This window comes from Echinops telfairi, unplaced genomic scaffold (assembly GCF_000313985.2).
Source record: "Echinops telfairi isolate 266 unplaced genomic scaffold, ASM31398v2 ScPeMD7_7414;HRSCAF=8452, whole genome shotgun sequence".
In the NCBI taxonomy this organism is placed as follows: Eukaryota; Metazoa; Chordata; class Mammalia; order Afrosoricida; family Tenrecidae; genus Echinops; species Echinops telfairi.
Genome location: NW_022111314.1, coordinates 3,547,510 through 3,572,032, shown reverse-complemented (window position 1 = coordinate 3,572,032; position 24,523 = coordinate 3,547,510). Strand labels below are relative to the sequence as shown.

At 54.9% G+C, this 24,523-nt stretch overlaps 1 protein-coding gene across 1 annotated transcript in view; it reads left to right on the top strand.

Moving 5' to 3' along the window:
• Nucleotides 1-22,549, top strand: part of ZNF831 (zinc finger protein 831) — a 54,173-nt gene extending 31,624 nt beyond the window's left edge. The window contains exons 2-3 of the mRNA XM_045296937.1: nt 19,984-21,894; nt 22,455-22,549. Coding sequence (XP_045152872.1) covers nt 19,995-21,894; nt 22,455-22,549 — 1,995 coding nt within the window. The 5' untranslated portion in view covers nt 19,984-19,994. The remainder of the gene's footprint in view (nt 1-19,983; nt 21,895-22,454) is intronic.
• The last annotated feature ends 1,974 nt before the right edge of the window (nt 22,550-24,523 follow it).

Genomic DNA, 24,523 nt, shown 5'->3' with positions numbered 1-24,523 from the left:
AGGAGCCTCTGGCGGCACTTCTTCCAAGACAGGTGTGTTTGTTCTTCCGGCAGCCCACCGGCCTTTTCAATATTCGTCTCCAACGCCATGATTCATACACAACCGTTTTTTCCCCTGCAGCCTCCTTGTTCGTTGTCTGTCCAATGGTCACACGCAGACGAGGCAATTGGAACTACCACGGATCAGGCCAGGCTCGTCGTTGTCCTCAAAGTGACGTCCTTGCGCTCCAACAGCTTAAAGAGCTCTGTTGACAACAGATTTAACCAAGTGCCACGAGTCCTTCTGTGGCCTATGAAGGACCCTGTGCGCCTCGACAGATCAGAGTCTCAGTCCCAGTAGTCTATAGTCCACGGTCTGGGTCACAAGAGCTGGATAGAAACTAGGTCAAAGGTGTACAGTTAGGAACATAGCACTGGACATATCCTCTCCTGGGGTTCTGTGCAAGTACTGTGAAGCTTTTTCCCCCCCGATGGGAGGTTGTTCCTCCTTGTTTCCCCACCAATAGAAATGGAATCACCATCTCTGAGATATGCAAGCCCCTGCTCCCCTCATTTTGACTTGAATTTCCAGTCGGGTTCACTTATCATTCTGGCAGGAGTGTCTGCTGATTGGGGGGTGAACTTAGCACAGTGTTGCATGGCATCTACTAAGTGATCTGCTCCCTCCCCCCACCTTGAACACTGACTGCACTGAGGTGATTTCTTTCCTATTGAGGTGAGTTTTAAGACGTCTATCTTGAAGGGTGCTGCATGCTTCATGGGTGCTGGGCCAGTGCATGCCCTTGGTATGTGGCTGCTGCTTCCTTGAGCATTGGTTGTGAATCCAAGCCAAATTAAATCGTTGACAACTTCGACATTTTCTCTATCATGACGTTTTCTTTAAAAATACTGGTACCTAATTCTAGAACACTTTCATCAGCTGTCACGCCCCAACCCCACCTCCAGTGCCTCGGCACCCCCTAACCAAGTCCCGATGGATTTGTCCACAGCATACAGATGGGACCGTACTGTAGCCAGTCTTTGGCTTTGGCTCCTTTGACTTGCATGATGCTTCCATGGTTCATCCATGCTGGGAAGGACCGTGCGTCCAGACTCCCAAATGAGATTCCCTGTGTGGGTGGAATACACTGATTACCTTTTCCTTGGCTGAGATAGTGGTCTTAGGTCAGTGGTTTTTACCTGTCTTTTTCAATGGCTTCACTGGCACAGGGGGATTTCCCCCTCAGTTTACTTTAACAAAGTGCACATGCCGGGAAACTTTGAGGCTGACGAGGCACCGCTGGGGGAGTGCACGTGAGGATGGCCCTGCACACCCACCTGCCCTCCTCTCAGCTCTGCTTAGCAGCAGGGGTCTTAAAGCTATTTGTTGACCATGGAGGAAGGCCAGCCTCCTCAAATGATGCTTCAGGTGTTTTGGAGACTGGTCCCGCCAGGGCTTCCATCTACTCTTCCACCGCAGGTATGTTGGAACCAAGTCTCTCACCCTGTGCCTGTTCGTTTCCCAACTTCCTCTTGCTCTTTCTTCTGCCCACCCAACGCACATTCCTCCTACAATGCCCAGCTTGCTACCAGTGCCTCCAGGAGGGCTTCCCCAAGCCCTCTTCTTCTGAGCGCTCACAGCACTTGATTCAGTCGCCTGCCAGGGTCCTGGGAGCAGCCCTGTGCCTGGCATTGACCCTGTGGTTGTTGGGTCATTGACCCTGTGGTTGTTGGGTCATTGACCCTGTGGTTGTTGGGTCATTGACCCTGTGGTTGTTGGGTCATTGACCCTGTGGTTGTTGGGTCATTGACCCTGTGGTTGTTGGGTAGCAGCTGGATGAGATACGCTGCGCAGGAATAAACGGGCACGATGAGGCTCATCCACACAATGGAGTCGCATTTGGCCATAATTGCTGAGTTGCCACATGCTGTCGCTGTGCTTGCCTGTGTCTCACGATCAAGGGCACACTACCATTGGCTAGCACAGGAGCTACTAGAGTGTTGGGGGTGGGTGGGCGGGGGCTCATCAGGAAGAAGTCCCATGCTGCCAGATGAACTACCCCACTGAACCCAGTCTAACAAAAGATTCAGGGACAGCTGGATCTACAGGTGCATTTTTTCAACCGTGGTGGCAACAGTCACAGCACACCCTGCCAAGGCACACAGACTGCATTCTTCACAGGGTACAAATGGCCATGTCCTCTGAGCTGCCCGCCCCCCCTACCAAGGACCTGGACTCCCCTGCCCACTGAGCTCTCGTCTCCTCTTTCCAGTTGCCCTCGTTGATCTGAGGACCAAACCCAAACCCCAGACTCACTGCTCGAGAGTCGATGTTGGCTCAGCAACCCCATAGGACAGGTAGAACTGCTCCCATGGGTTCCCAAGACTCCACCTCTTTATTGGCGTAGAAAGCCCTGTCTTTTCCCCATGCATTGGCTGGTGGATTCAAACTGCTGACCTTGTAGATTACAGCCCGATACTTAACCACAACACTTCCTGGAGGTACCCCTGTCCCCAGTGAACAAGTGACAGCTTAGGTTAGAAAGAGACAGGAAACCAGAGTAGAAGAGTTCATGGCACGACAGCCCTCTCCACTTTCACCTCTAACCTGCTCTGTGCGGCCACAGATGCCCTGCCCAGATCAGCTTCTTTCTATAAGCTAACATGGGAGACGTAACCCCTCCCTGGGCCTTCTCCACCTAGAATCATTACAGTATGTTTTCAAAGATAGCGACCGAGTGGCTGCCCTCTCTCACTCCCTCGTTCTCTCCTTTCGAAATCCGCAAGAGCAGGTAGGAAGTGCCCTGGCTACGGGGGCTCAAACCAAGGGCCGGCCCCCGAGCCACCTCCCTCACTGTGCAGATGCTCTCTGAGTGGACTGCTGGACAAAGAGTGAGGAGTCCAATCAATCCGCAATGGCCAAACGCTTGACCTCTTACTGAGAGGCAGGATGCAGAGGCTGTTGACGAGGGGCCCACCGCTGCCCCCTGCCATGCAGATGTTTGCCCGGGACCCTCAGGAGTGAGCCCACACCAGGGCAAACCACCCCTCTCAGTCTCATGCTTAGCCGTGCTCAGGACAGCAGCAGGCCAGGTGCTGGCTGGGGGTCACCCACCTGCCTCCCCAGGCAGCCGCCCTGGCTGCAGACTGTCGGCTCCATCCACACCAGGACCAAACAAGGCCTCAGCTGGGCCCTCTGTCTGCCCACGCTCCCCCGCCCCGCATCTGCCTCTTCCTGTTTTCTGAAGGGTGCTACCCTGGCATTAGGTAACGTATAGAAAACAAGCTACTTCCTCTTGCGGAGCCAGCCCGAGTTCCGTCGCAGCTGGAGCCTCCTCCTTGAGATGCTGAGAAATGATGTTTTTCTCCGTTCCCTCCGCCGTGGACCCCAAGGTCCAGGGGCCAGCTCCTGCCCACGGCTCACTGAGGCACGCTGAGCATCTCGCTGCCTTCTGGCGAGATGCTGGCGACAGGGAAGGAGCCATGGAGGAGGAGGCCGAGACGCCTTGTGGGCCAAGAGGACCCGGCTCCTGGCGGGCAGGTAAGAAAGAGGTGGGCTGGGTAGAGACAACTCGGCCACCTTTGGGGGCAAGTCAGTGTCTTGGACTGCAAATACCTCGCTCTTCATAAGGCCTGTGCCAGGCTGCACACCAGGGGCCATCTCAAACGTTTCCTGAAACTGCCCGGCAAACTCCTCCAGCCCGAGGTTCTCAGTGACCTGCCTGTCGTTAAGCCTGGACACGCCAACACTGGCCTGACCCCACCCAGCACTTCTCCCGTGGGCTCAGCACCGCCAAGGCTCCTGGCGCCATGATTGGAACGGCTCATGGTGGCCGGCGGAACCCAGGCCCACCTCCACGGTTTTGAAATGGCCGCATCCTAGGAGGCCAGCCCTTGCTCCTGGAACAGTTTTGTTTGTGTTCTCGATGAAACAGAAGGTGAGAACCCTGGGTCTGGGAGTTTAAAAACCCAAACAGAACGAAACAAAAAACCCCAGCCAACACAGTCTGTCTCATCTAAACATGAACGCATTCGGGGGAAATATGATTTACAGCCCTCTCGCCCATCAGTCACCCCAGGGTGGCATTTTTCAATGAGATTTACAGGGGCCAAGCTGACCATGTATTTATACGCAGTCAGACTCCGGTTCCCAGTCTCCAAAATAACCCGGGGCTGGGGGGTTGCAGATAAGCCGAGGCGGGCAAGGTCCGAGGGGCACAAGCCGCTCCTTTCCCGCAGCAAATCTTTCCGGGCAAACCAAGCGAGCGATGTTATCTGCTCAGATACGCTGAGAGGCAGGATGCGACTTAGGAAAAAGATAACAGCCGCGGACTTGGAAAAACAGAAGAAACGTCACGGGCAGTTTAAAATACTGCGCCTTCGAACTGCCCTGCTGTTCAACTCCGGGGGGACGTGGGTATTTATGGCGACAAGGCGAATGTGAACCGGGTCCCACGCCGAGGTCTGCGGTCACCCTGCGGTCGGTGGGCAGCGCCTGAGAGGCCGGGAGGAGGCTCGCTTCCTTAGTTGGATTGAAGTGAGGAAGTCAGAGGAGGGGGTGGCCCTGAAGGAGACACTCCTTGGGAGGGGGCCGCCCCCAAAGACGCCAGTGAGTCTGGGGCTGGGGTGTCAGCCAGTGAGACCTTCCCGGGGTAGAGACACGAGCATCATGAAGCAGGCAGTTGGGGCGGGTGGGGGTGTCTGATTGCCAAGAGAGGAGACCACCGTGAGAGAGCCTGAGATAGTCTGCAGGATGCCCCCTCCCACCCCACCCAGCCGCCTCCGTCTTCTCCCAGCCTCCCAACAAGTGGGCCTGAGCCCCTTGGTTTAGATCAGGACCACACAGCCCAGGGAGTTAAAGGGAGCATTTCAAGGACCTAGATCTTGTAAAGAGGCTCCCGAGAGTCCTTGTCTGGAGGTGTGGGATTGAGCTGTGTGCCCTGGCCTTCTGGGACTGGCCGGGCAGAGGTGGTCAAGCTGTGCAGCTGGGGTGGACTCCAAGGACATCAGCAGAGCTGGATGGGGACACCCATACGAAGCCCTCCGTCCACAGGCTAGCTTGTTGTCCGGTTCGAGGCGACCCAGGTGGAACAAGCCTGCTGTCCCCGTTCTTCCCCGTCATGTGCTCACGTGGTTCCGGTTGCTGAGTCTCAACACGCCCCATCGGGCTAGGGCTGGAAACCAACACCAATCCAGCGAAGGAAACAAGCCTCCTGTCGAGTCTGACGCAGACCCTCTCGCAGACGGCCCTGCAGGCTTGGCACAGGCTTTGGGAGGACTCAGCCTGCCATCAAACTCGCAGCTGGTGGATTTGAACCGCTGGCCTTGCTCTCAGCAGTCTGACACTTACGGATGGGGCTGCCAGCGGTCCTGGGTAGACGGACGTGCCATGACATCACAAGCATTCCTTCTCAGCTCACAGCCATGGAGTCAATGCTGCCCATAGCGGAGGCCCCCCAGGACAGGGTAGCACTGCCCCCATGGGCTTCCGAGACTGTAACTGCACAGGGAAAAGGAAGCTGCGGCTCTCTCCCGAGGAGCGGTGGGTGGGTTCACCCTGGCGATGAACAGCCCAACGCTTAACCACTGCGCCACCAGGGCACCAAGCCTGTCCTTTCTCTCAATGTGCCAGCTCTCGCCATTGTCTGGAACGGAATCTGCCGGGCATCTCTGAGGCTGTGAGAAGTTGGCATGGAAATGGAATGAAAGCATCATGGGAAATCTCCACCAACTTGTTGGAGTCCCCCTTGTACCTCGACTGTTGATGTCTCCAGTGGTCACTCGGCTCAGGGCAAGGACAGAGCTTGCTCTTACCTGGTTGTTTTTAGCTGCCATTGGTCAGACTTTGACTCCTGGCAAGGCCACGCCCCATGGGACTGGAGCCCCATTGGCTGCTTTGGGGACGTCGATTGCCACGCTTGTCTCCTGCGTTGATTTTAGCCCAGAAGCTCTGTGGACACCTGTCTAAGAGCAGCAGTGGGCAGGCAGGTGGTGGCTGCCTTTGAGGTGCGCAGGCTGAAAATTGAACTTGGGTTTCTCCAGTGGAAGGGAGAACTCTACCGGTGTGCCACCCCAGTGTCCAGATTCATAAGTTCAGGGAAACCGGCTGATTTAAAACAGGCCATGCAAAGTGCCAGCTACGTCGGTGTCGCTCCAAGGGTCAGCTGGGGACCCTCGACGTTTGTTGGTGTGGCTGCCACCCACTGGAGGCAGCTCAGGGTAGGAGACCTGGGAACAACAGATGAAACGTGGCCCGCTCCTGTGCCGTTGTTACTGTCATCCAGCGCTTGAACTCACCCTCGCAGTCCGTGCGCACCCGAGAGCCTTCCCACTGGGTGCACTTCCGGCCCTCGGCAGGCCATGCTCTGGCATGAGCAGAGGGTTTCTTGGGCCGGGTGGGGTGGCCTCCAGGTCCTTCTTCCTAGTCAGTTTGAGTCTGGAAGTGCCACTGAAACATGCCCACCGTGCCTGACCCTGCTGGCATTGGAAATACAGCCTGACGCAAGCGTGACCTGCTGGATGGATCGCACAGGAATCCAGCCAATGATGCCTGTGGAAAGAGAAGAGAAAGGCGTTCAAGATCGTCCGGGCAGAACGAAGCCAGGCAGCCCAGCAAGTGCTCATAGGCAAGTTCAAACTGAAGTGGAAGAAAATGAAACCGTTCCACCAGAGCCAAAGTATGACTTCAAGTCCTTTCACCCAACGCCAGAGATCATCTCCCGGACAGATGTGATGCCTTGACCTTGCAGGACCAGTGAGGAGAGTTGTGGCGTGGCATCAAGGACATCATTCCCCAAGAAAGCCCAAGGTCAGTAGAGACAGGAAAGAAGGAAAAGACCAGACTGAATGTCAGGAGACATGCTGACACGCGCGTGTAAAGGTAGAGCACCTAGATTCAATAGGAGACAAGGGCACAAGAAGAATCCACCAGAAGCCCTCAAAAGAGCTTGAGACAACAAAGAAGAGCATGACAATGAAGCGTGCAGAGCTTCCCAGCGAGACGGCAACAAAGGGAAGAACCTTCTCAGCACCTCTAACGCTGAAAAAACTGAAGAAAAACTCAAACTTGGAGTTACAGTATTGAAGGATCCATGGGGAGAACCATCGAATGATGCGGAAGCCTCGAAAGAGTCACTGGACCAAAGAGAACTGGTTGACATCATCCATCCATTTCAGGAGGTAGCATATGGTCAAGAAGGCTTGATGCTAAACGCCTTGGTGGAAGGCACCAGGAATTGATGGTGCACCGATGGAGATGTTCTAACCGAAAGTGCAATGCTGCAAGCACTCACTTGTCCACGCCCAGCAATCTGGAAGTCAGTGCTCTGGACAGTCCACTAGAAGAGATCCCTATTTGTGCCCCTTATCCACGGAAGTGGTTAAATAATAACACGACTTTCACAAGATAGCAACAACCTCCTGGCGGCAGTCCACCGACGTGGAGGTACCAGGAATGTGAGCAGGATTTGAAGAGGGCGTGGAATCATGAAGTGAAGCTTCAGAAGGACTACTGGAAGCACAGCTGATGCTAGATGGACTTGGCTGGGAGCAGAGCCCCAGGAAGAGGTTTACCTGTGTTTTACGGACGATGGAAAAGCATCCATCGTGGCGGTCATAACGAAGCCAACACGGAATCTGTTTGCTATTATCCTGGCGCATTCTTGTAAGGACATAAAACGACAGACTGTCACAAATGCAATACTCTGACTGGAATGATGTCACACCATCAGCAAACGAGTCTGTGTCTAGTCTCCCCGGGGTCTCGTCGTGCAGTGCTGTGCTCTGTTCTGTTGTTTTTGTCTCAGTAGCAAGGAGTCACCCCCCGGAGAGGCCAGCCCAGGGTGCTAGAGCTGCTCTGGGGCCACAGGATGGCCAGCAAAGTGGCACTCCATGGCGGACAGATGGAGGGTGACCCTTAGCGATGGCTCTGCCCTCCCTGTTCATGCTGTCTCCCAGCTGCTGGATAGGACGAGCACCCCGACAACCCTAGACACACACGTGTGTGTCTTTTCTGCACAAGCGTGGTGCCTCTGGTGAAGCCCTCTGAGGTCAGCCTGTGCCCATTCTCCTCCCTGTTGTGCAGCTGGAGAGATGAAGTCCCCCTGAAATAAAAGATTTGCCCCAAGCATTGCAGCAGGCAAGGGGCTCTGCGTGGAGCCCCTGCAGGGTTCTGGGCTGTGCTGCAAACGTTCCAGCCACCTGTCTGTTACTGGGACCTCTTCCTGGGAGAGTCTTCCTCCAGGTGTCCGGGTGCTCATGCCATCAGCAGCGTCAAGCATTTGCCCGAACATCTCCTTCTCCATAGGACTCAGGAGCCCAATCCTCCCTCCTTCCCACACTCCTTTCCTCCCCTCACACGTGTGCCTTTTCTAGGGCTCATGCCACTTTCTCATGCAGCGAGTGCTTCCCCTTAAGCACCACTCCTCGCTTGTCTCCCTAATGGGAGCGGGACCCCATAACGGAAGTCCTTTCTTTGCTGATGTGCCCCAGAGGAGGACCACCTCGGACGGGTTTGCCCGGGATGGGGCTGCTTTTAAAGCGGCTGCTGTTAAGGCAAAGGCAAAGAAACAGACGGAGCAGAGGAGCAGCACCGCGAGGCAGCAGCAGGCAGGCTTCCCGGTCCATCGAGGCAGAGGCCCAGGGACCCCATGGCCGAGGGGTGAGGCCCAGAGGAAGACTTGGCTGCTGGCTGGGGAGGGGGCTGCAGAGGAGCAGTGATGGCTTCCTTGTTGTTCTTAGGGGCCAGCGCGTTGGTTCTGACTCGCAGCGACCCTGTGCTCAACAGAACAAACCAGCGCCCGGTCCCGTGCCATCCTCACGTTCATTTGGGAGCCCTGTGGGACCCTGCTCAGCACCCCAGCACTGTTAGCTGCCAGAGGGTGGCAGTGCATGAAGGGCACCTGCCGAGAATGACACTTGGGGTTTCCACATGGAACTGGGTGCTCCAGCCCTGCCCTCACAGGAGAGTCACAAAACCCAAACCAAATTCACTCCCCTCGAGTTGGCTCTGACTCGCAGGGACCCGACAGGACGGCCCAGAATTGCCTCTGTGGGTTTCTGAGGCCGTACATCTTTACTGGACAGAAAGCCTCATCTGTCTCCTGTAGAGCAGCTGGAGGTTTTGAACTGCTGAGTTTGTGATGAGCAGCCCAATGCATAGCCCACTACATCACCAGGGCTAGGAGGCTAGTTGCAAAGGACATGGGCCTGTGTGGGGGTAGTGGAACTTTTCAGGACTATAGAGAGTGGCCCCCTCACCCCAAGACCAAGAGGCAAGGGCTAGGAGCCATTATTGGGACGGGAGAGGGCTTCCAGGCACAAGTATGGCCTTCGGCAGAGGGACACTGGCCACCTCAACACCCCCCTGACCTGACTCATTGGTGCTACTCACTGGGTTACCTCAACTGGTTCCAACATCACCCTTGACATGGGAGGTCCTTGCTTCAGCCTCATGGAGTTGGGGGCACAGAGTAGAATGTAAAGGATCAGACCAAGGGCCTTGAGACCCAGGTCTTAAACCACAGGATCTTTCCTCCAGTCTGGGACCACACCACCCAGGTGTGCAAAATTAAATACGACCCAGGTGTGCAGCCGAGAAATGAATAGTTATCTATGTTCGTGGTTTTTAGGCAATAATGATCTCTTCTCATTGGTAATGACCTTGTTCCTTTGTTGTTGTTCAAGTGATGGGGGTCCGGGGAGAGGAAGGATCCCCAGGCCCCCTTGCCTGGTGGAGGGGCTGGTGGTCCAGGGCAGATGGACGCTGGGGAAACTCATCTCCCAGCACCAGTGTCAGCTCCCAAGTTCCCTGAAAAGTTCCTTTTGTTGAAGACATTTCCCGTCTTTCCCCAAGGCTGTCTCCTCCAGGGTCCCTTGTATGAAATAAGAAAGAGAGAGAGAGAGAAATAGTTATTTATTTGGAAAATTATATCCATTGTGTTTTCGGCGAACGTTTACCCAGAAAATTTGGTTTCTGTCCGACAGTGTATGCGCCGGTTGTTCAGTGACGTTAGGTTTGCTTTCCACACATGCGGACACGCTGGTCAATCCCATTCCGGGTGCTCCATTGCCAGCACCACCGTTTCCTTGCTCTCTAGCCCCCGCCTTCTTGTCTTTGCACTAGAGCAACCATTGACCGTTGGTCTCACATAGATGCAAAGACCAAATGAAAGCAAAACTTTAACAACGTGGATTGGGTGACAGTCTACAGGGCAGATCAGTTCTCCATTCAGCAAGGCGTGTACATTTTGTTTCCTGTCATTGATTGCAGTCCCCACAGTGGAACTTCACGTATCCCGCTTCGTCCTGGGGTGTCCTGTTTCCATCCCTCCTGCTCTCCTGCCCTCGGGACTCTGTCCTTGGATCGGTGCCCTTTAGATCTGAAGTGGTTGACCATTCTGAGGTGTGCGACCCTCCCAGCATTGATGCTCCCTGCATAACCTGCTGCGGATGGAGTTCCGTGTTCACAGTGATAGCCTTTGCTCTGCTCACACTAAATGGGGACTTAGCGCAGAGTTTTGGCTCAAGGGTTCAAGAGTATCTCAGGGCGATGTTCTCAGGAAGTCCTGTAGCCTCAACCAGTCTGGTAAGTCTGGACTGTAGAAGAATGTAAAGTGTTCTCTCTGCATCCTTTCCCCTATCCTATCTGGGTCCATCTGTTTGACTCTGCTGAGAATGGTCTGTAGTGATAGCAGGGCACCGTCCAATTCCGTTGGTCTCAGGGCAGATGAGGCTGTGGCTCATGTAGGCAATCAGTTCTACAGGCTCGCTTATGCTCCAGGAGCGCGGGTGGTGTCGCGGTTACGGGTTGGGCTGTGATCTGCAAGGTTTCTCCTCTGAAACTTGGTTTCCTTCTTTCTTATTGGTTCCTGATGAGCACAGACCAAGCGTTGTATCTGAGGCAGCTCACAAGCCTTTGAAGTCCCCAGACGTTACTCCCCGGACTGGGATGCAGAGAATGAACTTTGTGGTCTCGATTGAGGATCTAACCCTTGAAACCCAGAAAACCATTCTCACACCATGCTTGGTGATGTCTGAGAAGGGTGTGCAGCCTTGTCCGCATCTACACGGGCATCTGCATGTGTATGCACATATAGATATGTCTTTCTAGGCTCTCACAGATTTTGTTGATGAGGATCAGTGTTTAGTTTTTATAAGGTCTCAATGAACTAACTTATCTTCCGCTATTTGTGCATTTGTTGTTATATCTGTTAGCTAGTTTTACCAAACATTACCATCGTCTTGTAGAAATAATGTACACATGATACTTTTCTTGTTTGTTTTGCCAAACCCTGCCACTTCCCACGCCTTCATCTTCCACGAGCAGCGTCCCGTGCGCTATATGCAAACACTATGCAGGCCCCATCGTTTCCTCCCAGGACCTGCGTAGATTTAGGCTTGCCACGCAAGTCTAGGGATCGGTCCTGTTTCATTTTTTCTGTGGGTGGATATCCTTGTCTTTCTCCCAAGGAGCAGATGGTGGTTTCAAACTGCGGACCTTGCAGTGAGCAGCCCAACTCACAAGCACTACGCCACCAGGGCTCCTTTTCCACATCTGTGCCCATGAATTCAAGTAGCCATTGGGATTCTCTAAAGACGTTTGCTTCTGATCTTTCCTCAAGAAAGTAGGTCTCCGATTTTGTGAGGAAGGAGGCCTGGCAGGTAGCAGAGTGCTGAGACGTCTGAAGGCTGCCGGAGGGATTTTCTAAGAACAGAGGGTGGTTAGTAGGCCCGCACCTATCTTCCATTCTCCCCTCTGGTGCCTGCTGTCAAGTTGATTCTCATTCCCAGAGACCCAGTGTGACAGATTAGAACTGCCCCACAGGGGCTTCTTGGCTAACATCTTTACTGAAGCAAGTCTTTCTCCAACAGAACTGCTGGGTGGATTTGAACCGCCAACCCTCTAGTCAGCAGTCAAGTGCTTGACCATTATGTCACCAGGTCGCCTTTCTCCCAATGGTGGTGGTTGTTGAGTGGTGTCAAGTCTGTTCCAACTCATAGTCACCCACGAGCACAAGAACAAAACACTGCCTGGTCCTGTGCCGGACTCACAATGGATGCTGTACACAGCTGTGTTAGTCTGGGTAGACTAGAGGAACAAATTAATAGACACACTCATGTATATAAGAAAGAGGTTTATGTACAAAAGCAACTGAATATTGAGAAAACATTCCAGTAGAGTCCAGATCAAGTTCATAAGTCCGATATTAGCCCTTATATCTGATACCAGTCTATAAATTACTTTTCAGACTCACGAAACACATGCCATGACATCGAATGCAGGAAGATCACAGGCCAGCGGGTGGGAAGTCTTGCGGATCCAGTGGTATTGTAAGCATCTCAGCGCTGGCAGGGGTTTCCATATGGCTTCTCCAGCTAAGGGCACTAGCGTAGTTCCCTGTGTCTTGTCAGCTGCAATGAATCCCAGAGAGTGAGTCAATAGAGTGTCTCCCACCTCCAAGGAGGAATACAGGAATTCCCAGAATCCTTAGGAGAAGGCCAGGCCCACACAGAGGCCTCATTGGCTATATCCTAATTGACAGGCTAGACTCCACCCCTACACTCTTAATCCTTCAATTGACACTAGATTGTGTAACCACCACCACAGCTCCCTAGTGCAGCCCCTTTGTCTACCCCTCTTGTTATATGTCTGTTTCTTTTTGTCGATCCTCTGCTTTACCAAGCATGATGGCCGTCTCCACAGACGGACCCCTCCTGATGACAAGTCCAAAGTACTTAAAACAAAACCTCTCAACTTGGCTTCTAAGCAGTGATTCTGCCTGCATTTCTTCTAAGACAGACGGAGTCATTCTTCGGCCAGTCCATGGCATTTCCTATATTCTTTGCCAACGGCATCATTCCCATGCATCGGTTTTTCTACAGTCTTCCTTAGCCACTGGCCAGCTTCCACATGGACACGATACCTCCTGGTGTTGCAAACACCATGGCCTGGCTCAGACACACCTGTCTTCAAGGGGACATCTTTTTTCACTAAACACTTTAAAGAGATCTTCTGGAGCAGATTCGCCCAATGAAAAACCGTGTCATTTCTTTTCTTTAAAAAAAAATCATTTTATTGGGGGCTCGTACAACTCTTGTCACAATCTATCCATCCATCCAGTGTGTGTCAAGCACATTTGTACATTTGTTGCCCTCATCATTCTCAAAACATTTGCTTTCTGCTTGAGCCCTTGGCATCAGCGCCGCTGGTTGCTGATCCAGGTAAGAGGAACGCGTTGACCGCTTCAGTCTTTTCTACCTTGAAGTTGTCTACTGGCCCCGTTGTGAGGATTAGGGGATTGGGTTTTCTGTTTGTTGAGGCGGAATTCCTCAGTCCGTCCAGCTCACCTTCAGGAAGCAAGGCTGTCTGTCATCTGTGAATAAGGCGTCCTCACATCCAGCCGCCAAGTTCTTTGTGCAACCCAGCTCCTCTGATTCTTTCTTTGCCCAGGACACAGATGGAAGAAGTATGGTGAGAGGACGCAGCTCTAACGCACACCTTTCCTGACTTTAAACCACACAGGGTTTCTTTGTTCTGGCTGAGGGGATGCCTCTCAGTCTCTGTACAGCTCCACGTGAGCACGGTTAAGTGTTCTGCAAATTGTCATTCTTCACAATCTATAGTTTATGAAGATACACCCAGCTGAATGTCTTTGCATAGCCAACCAAACCCAGGGACACATGTTGCTAGAATTCTCTGCTTTTACCTAAGAGCCCTCTGGTATCAGTAACGATAGTCCTCACTCATTTCACATCCTCTTCTGAATGTAGTTTGACTTCCTGGTAGCTCCTATTTGAGGCACTGATGCATCTAGTTTTGAACGGTCTCTGGCACACACGTTACTTGTGTGGTGATGTGAATGAGATTGTTCAGTATCATCTGCGTTTTGTGGCACCACTTTTCGTTGGGATGGGCAGAACTGTGATCTCTTCATGCCTGTTGGCAGGTCGTTATCTTCCACGTGTCTGGGGATGCATGCCCGAAATGAGTATGTCCAGTGCGACATCAGTTTGTGGAAATATTTCAGGTGGTATTCTGTCAATTACTGGTGTCTTGCTTTCCACTGATGCCTTCAACGCAGCTTGGAATTTTCATTCAGTAACGTTGGGTTTTGACGTTGCCTTTTGACATGGTTGAGTGCCAATCATTTCTTCCCCATATATTTGAAACGAACTTAGTTAACACTAATGACTTTAGGTCCATTTCTCCTCGTCTTTTCAGCCACACAGGCCCATCGTTAGGTCTAAGGGGCCAGGGAGGGACTTGCTTTTCGGTTTTAAAGAAGCGCACTGTATATCATTACACAGCCCACCTCAACCAATGAAATGAGCAGCCATGTCCCATTAAAGTCCCATTAAACGCTACATGAAAGTGCTTCTCTTTCTCCACCCCGCCAATCCTCCCTCCTTGCCCCCTCGATGTCCTGTCGCTGCCCTCTGCCCATTCCCACCCCATCCCTAGCCTCCTCGTAGTCATCAAAGTCTTCTCTTTTGGTATGAGAGCCATGTTTCTCTTTCTTGGTTTTTCCTTGTCATGATGCTATTAAATATTTACTTATGTAAACTTGACTAAGTTTGCTAAGCATAATGTTCTCTGGTTCTGTCCCCTCTTGAGGTGTTTAAGAGAGTGGTCATTGTCAATTATCTCGATCCAGTGACTCGGTGTTTTCCTGCCATGTCTTTTTTTCCCTTCCCACCATCTCCTTTGCTTCCTGTCAGGTAAGCATTGGGCTGCTAACCACAAGACTGGCGGCTCAAACACACCAGCTGCTGCCGAGGTGAAAGAAATGCCCTCGTGGCTCCGGAACCACGTACAATCAGTGGTTCTCAACCTTCCTGTGACGCGAAGGTTCATACAGTCCTCATGTGGTGGGGACCCCCAACCATAACATGATTTTCATTGCCACTTCATCACTGTCAGTTTGCTACTGTGATGAATCGGGTGACCCCTGTGAAAGGGTCACTTGACCCCCAAAGGGGTCACGACCCACAGGTTGAGAACTGCGGAGTCAGAATTGATTTGATGGCAATGGGACTGAGTTTGGGGGTGTCTGTTAATATTGTGTTCATAGAATCCTTCGCTATCACAACTTGAATTTTTCTTTGTTTGGGAAACGTCACGTTTGTTTCCCCACTGTGGTTGTCTACTTCTAGGGCCTCGCACCTTCCACAATAAGATCTCACCTTGCCTTCGCCAGCGGTCCTCGAAATCTTCACTTCTCAACCTTCGTGCTTCCTTCCTTTTGTCGCAGTTCCTCTGCATTCAAGAGCAGGTTGCCCAGTCCCGTCTGACGTTTATTTCAGCCTTGTCTCTCTCCCCCGACCTGTGCTTGCCTCATGTGGGGTCTCCTGGTGGCACCCCACAGCTCGCCGGTTCTTGGTCTTAGTGCCTCACGCCATCGCACACATTCTCGAGTTGGTGAGGTGTGACAAGACACGGGAAGAGATGAACTGCGAGGGTGGAGTTCCTTGTGTGTTGTAGCACCCATTTAACTTCAGATTCATGTCATTCAACTTTTCATCATGCTCGTGTTGAACACAGGAGCCTAGTGGCGGGCACCGTCTTTTTTTTATTATTATACTTTTATTGGGGGTTCTTACAGCTCTTATCACAATCCATACATTCATCCAGGGTGTCAAGCGCATTTGCACATATGTTGCCATCATCATTTTCAAAGCATTCTCTTCCCACTTGGGCCCCTGATATCAGCTCCCCAGTTCTTTCCCCTCCCTCCCCTGCCCGCCCTCCCTCACAAACCCTTGATAAGTTATAGATGATTATTTTCATATCCTACATTGTTGTTGTGTTTCAAGAGCTCAGCTTCTCGCTGAGAAGTCGGCGGGTCTCCTTCCAGGGAGCAAGATGCTACTCTCTGTTCCCGTGAGATGGCAGCCTTGGGAAGTCGCCGGGGTGGCTCCACTCTGTCCTCGGTCACAAGAGCTGGAATGGTCTCAGCAGCAGTCAACTTGGCTTTGGTGTATAAGCCGTGATGTGTGAGATACACTAGCCCCCATCCCCCGTGCTGTGCATGAGGTTTGCAGCGACTACTTCCTCCCAAGTGGACAGCTGCTACCTTTCCCACGTAGCAGGGTCCTCCTTCAGAGGGATGTGCCCTTCCCCTCCTTCAAGGGGTTGTGCGTCGGTCGACTGGCTCAGGTCTGGGGACTGATGGAGGGGTCTTGACTGTCTGTTCTGGTGATTTGAGTTGAACTGCTGTTTACTGGATCTAGCACTCTTCTGCTTGTACAGGTCACGTAAATATTCTGTACGTTTCCCATGTTTTTCACTCCTAGGGGCACCGTGGCCAAGTAGCCAATGCCCTAAGTCCAACCTGCTTACTCTGGACACCTCGCTGCCCATTATGATAACCACGCCCACCCCATCTCTGTTGATTCAGTGCTGACACTTGCCCCCTACCACCACGGGGCCCAATCAGCCCCACTGTGGGCAAACGTCAGAGTTCCCTTGAGGCAGTGCCCACTGCTAGTCCTGGCGCACATAAAATAGCAATGACAGGAGTCTTCAGAAACGCTGGGCCACTTCACAAACTTGTTCCTGATGGTTGTGGGGAAGGTATGTCCTTGGGACACTCCTTTTTGGGTCTGTGGGATTCTGATAGATCCTCCCCAACGTACCAATTTCCCTAAGCTTTTGGATGCTTTGTCTACAGCAGTGGTTCTCAACCTTCCTCATGCCGCCACCCTTTCATACAGGTCCTCATGTGGTGGTGACCCCCCAACCATAACATTATTTTCGTTGCTACTTCATCACTATCATTTTGCTACTGTGATGAATCGTCATGTAAATATCTGATATGCAGGACGTATTCTCATTGTTACAAATGGAGCATAATTAAACATAATGAAAGCATAGTGATTAATCACAAAACAATACATAATTATATAGTGTGACATATTTATGTGTTTTCCGATGCTCTTGAGTGACCCCTGTGAAACGGTCATTCGACCTCCAAGGGGGTCACAACCCACAGGTTGAGAACCGCTGTTCTATAGTGTACCAAGGTAGGCCAGGTACCTCAAGTTAGTCTAAGCGAGGCCATCTGGCAGCCCATGCTCCAGTGACCCAAACAAACAAGCTATTAGATCCTCTTTTGACCTCTCTTGCTGAGACATTGAAAGAAGAATCTATGCTTAGAGGCCCCATGTCAGGGAAGACAGACTGATCTAATGTTACATTCCTTGCACCTGTATCCCACACCCTTAGTAACCATTCCCAGGGATATCCCCCAGGCTTCTGCTTGTATGTATTCAAAAACTCGAGCAGATCTTCCAGAGTATAGCCCACTCCTTCCTGAGTCATTATCTGAACCTCACCTTTCAGAACTTTCTGAGACGTATTTTACTTGCACGTCTATAATGGTTGGGGGCCGGTGGGTGGGGGGCTCAGCAATATCTTGTAAGGCATCTCCCCCGGGCAATGCTCCAGGTGCAGCCCCACCTGGCATCTCAGCTTGACCGGGTTGGTTGTTCTGCTCAGGTGTGGGTTGTTTTACTGATAGTGGATTAACCCCCTCAGGTGGGAGGGTGGATCTATTGACTGGGGTGGCTCAATTGACTCCAGGGCAGGGGTCCTCAAACTTTTTAAACAGGGGGCCAGTTCACTGTTGCTCAGACCCATTGGAGGGCCGGACTATAGTTTTTAAAAGAAAACTATGAACAAATTCCTATGCACACTGCACATATCTTATTTTGAAGTAGAAAAAACCAAACAGGGCAAAAACACCTCGTGGGCTGGATCACTGTCCTCAGTGGGCCGCATGTAGCCCGCGGGAGTTTGAGGACGCCTGCTCTAGGGGCTTAATATCCTCCTCTTCTGGATCATCAACCCATATGTTCCCATCTCATGTTTTAGAATCCCAGTTCTCTCCAATTAATGCCCTCACTTTAGTACCAGACACTGTTCTAGACTTGCAAGTCAGCTGATGCTGTAATGCAGCAACTGGCGTGAGACTCTGGATGTGTTTTTCGGCAATGTCAGCTCTATTACTAGTGGAGAGAGGACACTCCTTTGTGGCACATGCAGAAGTTTTTAGGTCTGTCATTCGGCATTTGAGACGTGCTTCTGAGGGTCTGGGATGATCCCTTTCCTTGATCACATTTTCTATTGTAAGGAGCCAACCAGCTTCCCTGTACTTCTCATCCTGACAAAACTGCTGGAAAATATCAAACACAGGATCACCCAGAGCCTCTCTTCTCACCAGCACTTCATCTATTGGTGGTGATACTGCGGATATTGGCTCTGGGACTTCCCACCATGGATTAGTAATAGTGGCAGACTTATCCATGTCTTTAGGGGTAGAGGCCGCATGCTCAGTGCTGTTAGGCCTAATCAGGCTGGAGAAGCAATGCAAGAAGCCATATTGATGATCAGGTTTCTCTAGAACCACTTCTGGTACCAATTGTGTTAGGCAGGGTTCTCTAGAGAAACAAAACCAGGACATTTATGATTATATGAAAGAGAATAGATTTACACAGAGAGAAGGAATATAACAGCTAATTAGTCCGCACAGCAGTACAGAGGGCTCAGTTTAAATCACTTTCGTGGAACAGTTAATGTTATGAAAGTCTTTTGACTCGTGAGTTGCCGGTCCAAGGTCAGGGAAGCAGACAGTGGAGTCCTCCCCCGGGCAAGGCAGGCAGAATCAGCCCTCAGGCAGCAAACTTCAGGGTGGGTCAGCAACAGTCAGTAGCTTGGGAGCTTAGCAAAGAAGGCCGATGGGATATCAAACTCAAGCAATGCAAGGTGACAGGATCCACCAACCTCAAGCTCAAGCAATGTACACACCAGCAGCATGGAGAAGCAGGTCTTGAAGGAGCCTCAAGCTCTAATAACATGATCCACAGGTTGGCTGGGCCTGCAGGTGGTGTAGCACACAGGTTGAGGCAGAGAACGGGCTAGCTCAAGCAGCAGCATGCTGGTCTGATCATCAGAGGGCAAGCGAGGTGGGGGTAGGCCTTGTAGAGCCATTTATCTCTTTACCTTCCAATCAAACTGCGACCTGATAAATCCCACATGTTCCTATTGGCCAGGTTGGCACAATAAACCTATCACAACCAGCACCCTCCTCAGAGCCCCACTGAGATGAAGAGTTTCAATTAGAGGGGCGGGAGCAGTAGGAGACGTAGGTCAAGAAGGGTGTTGAAATGGCAGGGCCCTCACGGCTTAAACGGCCTGTCTGTGTGCGCCCGTGTGAGCTACAGGGCTCATTTTTGCACAGGAGCCGTGCCAGTTTCATTTGTGCCCGCTGGTTCCTTCCCACGGAGGCATTCACTTCCCCATGGGCCCTGAGTGCTCGGGCCTGCCTCTCGGCCTCTGATTTGTCACCGGGCAATCCATCCAGATGTACTGTGAGACCTTCCCTTTGGGTCACACTTGTATTAAAAGCATCACTCTCGGCGTAATAGTGAGTGAGTGCCCATGCTGGTCGTCGGGGACTGCTCTTCTGGCAGCTTCTGAAGGGCCTCCCTGTTGGTAGATGTGAGGTGAGTCCCTACCTTCAGGTCAATTTTCTTCCTCCTCATCCTCACTCAGGGGCAGAGACCCCGAACCCCACAGTGGTTCCCTGCCCATTCCCCAGACCTGGAAACGGAGTCCCAGGGAACGAGTGAGACACAGAGACTTGTCCCAAGGGCCCAGAATCCCCCGGGACCACTGACATACAGCACGACTTTCTTTCCAAGGAGGTCAGCATGGTTTCCAGGTGTCCCCTCAGCCTGGGCCCCAAGCCGGTTGCCAAGGACCAGCAGTAGCACCTGGCCTGCAGGCAAGATTGAGTCCCCTTGGACCGTGTCACCTGAGAGGCAGGGTTCAAGCCTCAGCTGGGCCACCTGCCGGCTGCATGACAAGACCCTTGAGTGGTGGCGGCCTCAGCTTCCTCTTTCAGACCTGGGTCAGGGGTGGGCCTGTCTGGGGTGGGCGTGGGTGTCGGAAGTCAGTGGTCAGCTGGGAGTTGACCGCATGATCATGCTCCCTTGTTGCTCGCAGGTCGCTGGACCATGTGGGATGGAGACCGGCCCGCCAGGGACCAGCCTGCTCCAGGCCCCCCTGGCACCCCCAGCGGGCAGGCCTCACCTCGCCTGACCCTGGGCCCCATCCTTCTGCCTGGGGAGCAGGGCCTGGCCCCTGCCATGCTCCTGAAGGCTCTGCCCATCCCACTCTACCACATGGTGTCCCCAGGGGCCCCTCAGCCTCGAGCAGCCCTGGGGCCCAGCGGCCTGGACGGGGCCAGCCTGCCCTTCATCCTCAGCCCTCTGCTGCGGCCGGAGGGGCCTGGGCCAGTGCAGGTGGGGAAGGCACCAGCCCCGGTGCTGACGGTGAGCTTGGTCGGGGCCCTGCCGGTGCTGTCACCTGGACCAGGGCCCTCGCTTGGCAGCCCTGGCAGGGTGCGGAGCGCAGGCCGGTACCTGTGTCCACACTGTGGCCGTGACTGCCTGAAGCCCAGTGTCCTGGAGAAGCACATCCGGTCGCACACGGGCGAGCGCCCCTTCCCCTGTGCTACCTGCGGCATCGCCTTCAAGACGCAGAGCAACCTGTACAAGCACCGGCGCACCCAGACGCACCTCAACAACGCGCGCCGCCCCTCCGAGTCGGATGAGGCCGACCGGGCCGATAGCCAGGACCCCAAATCGGGACGCGCGTCTGCCGACGGGGAGGCGCTGCGGAAGCTGCCAGATGAGCAGTCCCCGACGGCCAGCGCGCCCTGTCCCCTGCAGCGGCAGCAGGCCAGCACCCGGGAGAAGGGCTGGGAGGGCCGCCTGCGCAAGTGCGAGAGCTCGGACTCCGGCTACCTGTCCCGCTCGGACAGCGCCGAGCAGCCCCCCGCGCCCACCAGCCCCCTGCGCAGCCAGTCTGAGGCGGGGTCTTCCGAGGCGGGGTCTTCCGAGCCGGGGCCCGCGGGCGAGCTGGGGAAGAGGCAGCTGGAGGAGCGCATCGCCCGGCTCATCTCGCACAACCAGGCGGTGATGGACGACGCGCAGCTGGACACGGTGCGGCCGCGCAAGACCGTGCTGTCCAAGCAGGGCAGCATCGACCTGCCCATGCCCTACACCTACCGGGACTCCTTCCACTTCGACATGCGCGCGCTGGAGCCCGGCCGCAGGCGCCTGGGCCCCCTTGGACCCGCCGGGGCCCCCTGCACCCCGCCCGACAAAGCTAGACCCCTGTCCTTCCACTCTGTGCCCACCCAGCTCTCCACCACTGCGCAGTGCGTGTCTGTCACCAGGAGCAACTCACTGCCCTTCCTCGAGGGCACCCACACATGGCGGGAGTGGGCACCTGACCCCCAGGAGGCAGGCCCCCACAGGCAGCGCCTGGGTGGCCCCAGGCCCTCCCCTGCTCGCCTGGACCGCAGCGCGGGTCCAGTCTTGTCGGCTGTCCCCAGCAGTCACCACCGCGCCCTGGTCCGGCAGGCTGCCGTGGAGGACCTGCCCGGCATGCCCTCAGGGGAGACCACAGTCCCTACAGAGGTCCCCCCGAGGTCCACCGCAGGAGACGGGGCAGTCAGCAGGGGCCGGGCGACCGGGAAGAGACTTGGGCAGCGGAGGCTGAAGCTCTTCTCCCAGGAGAAGTGGCAGGTGTACGGGGATGAGACCTTCCGAAGAATCTACCGGAAAGGCAAAGCTGGGCACTGCAGAGGACAGCAGGCTGGGGAGGACCCCTCAGCCCAGGCAGAGCCTGCTCGGGCAGAGACCTCGAGGACCCCCGTGGGTGGGGACACGAAGACCACCCTGTGTGGGGACACGAAGACTCCAGGTTGTGGAGACATGAGGACCCCGGTCAGTGCGGATGTTGTCTCTCCCGCAGACGTGACTTCTGGGTCTGAGCTGGGGCCCCAGGGGGGCCGGGGGGCCGAGTCCTGCAGGGCCCCATCAGGAGGCCACGAGGAACACAGGCACAGTGAGGCTTCAGAGTCCCCCGCCCTCGGTGGCGGAGACACCTCCCCTTTGGGCCTTGAGAACCCTCACCTCTCTCTAAGCCGGAGGCTGGGGTCACGGACAGAGCTGCTCCTCGATCCTGGAGACTGTGGGGAGCCCCAGCCGGGAGTCAGCTGCAGTGCAGAGGGAGCAACGGCCCCTTTGCGGAGAACTCCGGGACTGGCCAGTGGTAGCCCTGGGCAGGCCCTGGCTGTGGAGCACCAGCTCCCCTCCGAGAGGAAGAAGCTTAAGACGGAGGGTCCTGGGGGCCGGGAAGAGAGAGCAGAGACCCTAGAGGGTTCCACACAGGCCGCCTGCCCCCCTGCCTGGGCCTGCGGCAGTGACCCTGCAGAGCGGCCCAGGGGGTCACTGCTGAGTGCAGACCCTAGGGACTGTGGATTGGCACCCATGGGCATCTCTTCAGCTTCATCCTTGGCTGCCCCAAGACCACCTGGGCCCAGGCCCAAGGTACCTCCATTCCTTCCTGTAGCCATGTCCCCCGAGTGTCGCCCCCAGAGCCCCCACAATGCCTTTACCCCAAAGTACCTCCTCAGGCTACCTCAGGGAGACCCCCCCTTGGAGCTGCCAGCCAAGACGAGGAGTGGACAAGGTCCTCTCTGCAGCAGAGGGCGGCCTGAGGCACAGTCTCCCTTTACGGGGTCAGCAATGGGGACAACCCTGTCCCCTGGGCCAGCCTCAGGCAGGACCCCAGGAGAGGCAGACAGCATCATGGAGGACCCTGGCTGCTCCTGGCCACGGGAGGGGGTGGAAGGGACTCAAGCAGGTGAGGAGGGAGAGGACAGGAGGGACACAAGTCCCCTGGGGCCCCGGGACCCAGCTTCTGTCATAGCCACCCCCACCCCCACCCCTGGCTCTGGTTCATGGCGGCATACCAAGCTGGAGCTCCCCACCACTCGTCCCCTCTGCTCCAGCAGCACATCTCTGAGGTTCAGGCCCCCAGGGGGTGACCTGAGCCCCTGGCCAGCAACGCCCTCTCTGGGCTCCCGGGCAGGGTTCAACCCAGGGCGGTCCGTCCTGTCGGAGCCCTTCCTGTCAGCCATCAGGCAGCCCCCGGCCTGGCCCCCCCACTCAGGGAACCCCAGGCACTGGGGGGCTGAGGGACCCTTCCCCTCGCTGGGGGCCGAGCCTCGGCTGACCTGGTGCTGCCTGAGCGTCAGGCTCCCCCTGCCCGCCGAGCAGAAGGAGAAAGTGTCGTCGCAGAAGGAGAAAGCGTCGTCCTCGGGCTCAGCCCCGAACCTCTCCAGGGGCGATCCCGGAGACAAGGGTCCCGAAGGACTGACAGTGACCAGCCTGGGAGACCCAGGGCCAGCACAGGTGTCCAAGGTAAGGCCCAGCATGGCTCAGGGCCCCAGGGGAGGTCTTGCCGTAGGAGCGGGGAGGGCAGCCAGTGCCCCCTGCAGCCCATGGACCCTTGTTTGGCTGAGGGGCACATGTGGGCAACCACATCTGTGACAGGGGCGATTCGAGGAAATCTGAACTGAACACGAAACACAAGCAGACCATCCGGAAATATTGGTGATGTTTGAAGTCAGAGTGAGGGACTTTTCGGTACTGGACACGATCCTTCCCGGAGGGTCCTGAGGGCAGCGGCAACAAGGGAAACGAAGCCCTGCTCAGAGAGGCTCCTGTGAGACCCTGAGTGAGACCCTAGGGCTCCTCCTTGGCAGCGAGACCCCAGGCAAAACGCATCTCTTGAAGGGATCATCCCGGGGCTTAGGGAGATGGGATCACTGAGCTTGGACCCTCTGAGGTTCCTGGGAGCAGATGCAAAAAGGGAAATGGGTGCATGCTCAAGGGAGGTGCAGGTGGCGAGTCCTCGGAGGGTGTAGATCTTATGGGGGTGGGGGTGGGCGGGGTCCGAGTCGCATGCCCCTGAGCAAGGACAGGACCTGGAGTTGGGGCCTGGCAGGATGTGGAGCAGGCTCTTCATCCGGGAGTGGGTGGTTCATAGACCGAGGGAGATGGAAGGAGGGGACCCCACCGCCCTGTCTCTCCTCCCTTCTCCAAAGGCACTTAGGAATCTGTAGTGGACCCCTGGGCCTGTGGAGTGGGAAGAGGAGAGAGGCAGGCTGTGGTGTTCCCTGGGACTCCACTTATCCCCAAGGAACTTTTCTTCCTTCGGGGAGCCCAAACCCAGGCAGAGTTCCAGGAAGTTCCACCCAGGAGCACGTGGCCGCTGCTGGATCAGAACCCCTCTGGGGCTCTGGCTGCTGCACTGTGTAGCATTTCTGTGGCCCCATTTCCCCCAGACAGGCTCCCTGTCTGTGGAGAGATCCACTCCCAGGCCAGGTTCTCCAGAGAAGCAAAAACAGCAGGACAAGAGGAGTCAGAATGTGCACAGCGTCACCATCATGGGACTCTCCTGGGCTGTGTCTCCTCTCGGGAACAGCGCAATGCCAATCTGCCTGGTTTCTTCAGCCCTCCTGCCCCACAGCTCCCGGGAGGATGACAGGGTCCCAGAACTGGGCACCTGAGCTCGGCCAGAGGAGCAGAGCGCCTCCTCGTGGGAGGGCGAAGATGCCCCGGGGAAGCTGCCGGCAGAGAAAACTGAGGTTCGACCCAAAGAGGTAAGTTTGCGTATGCCTTGATGA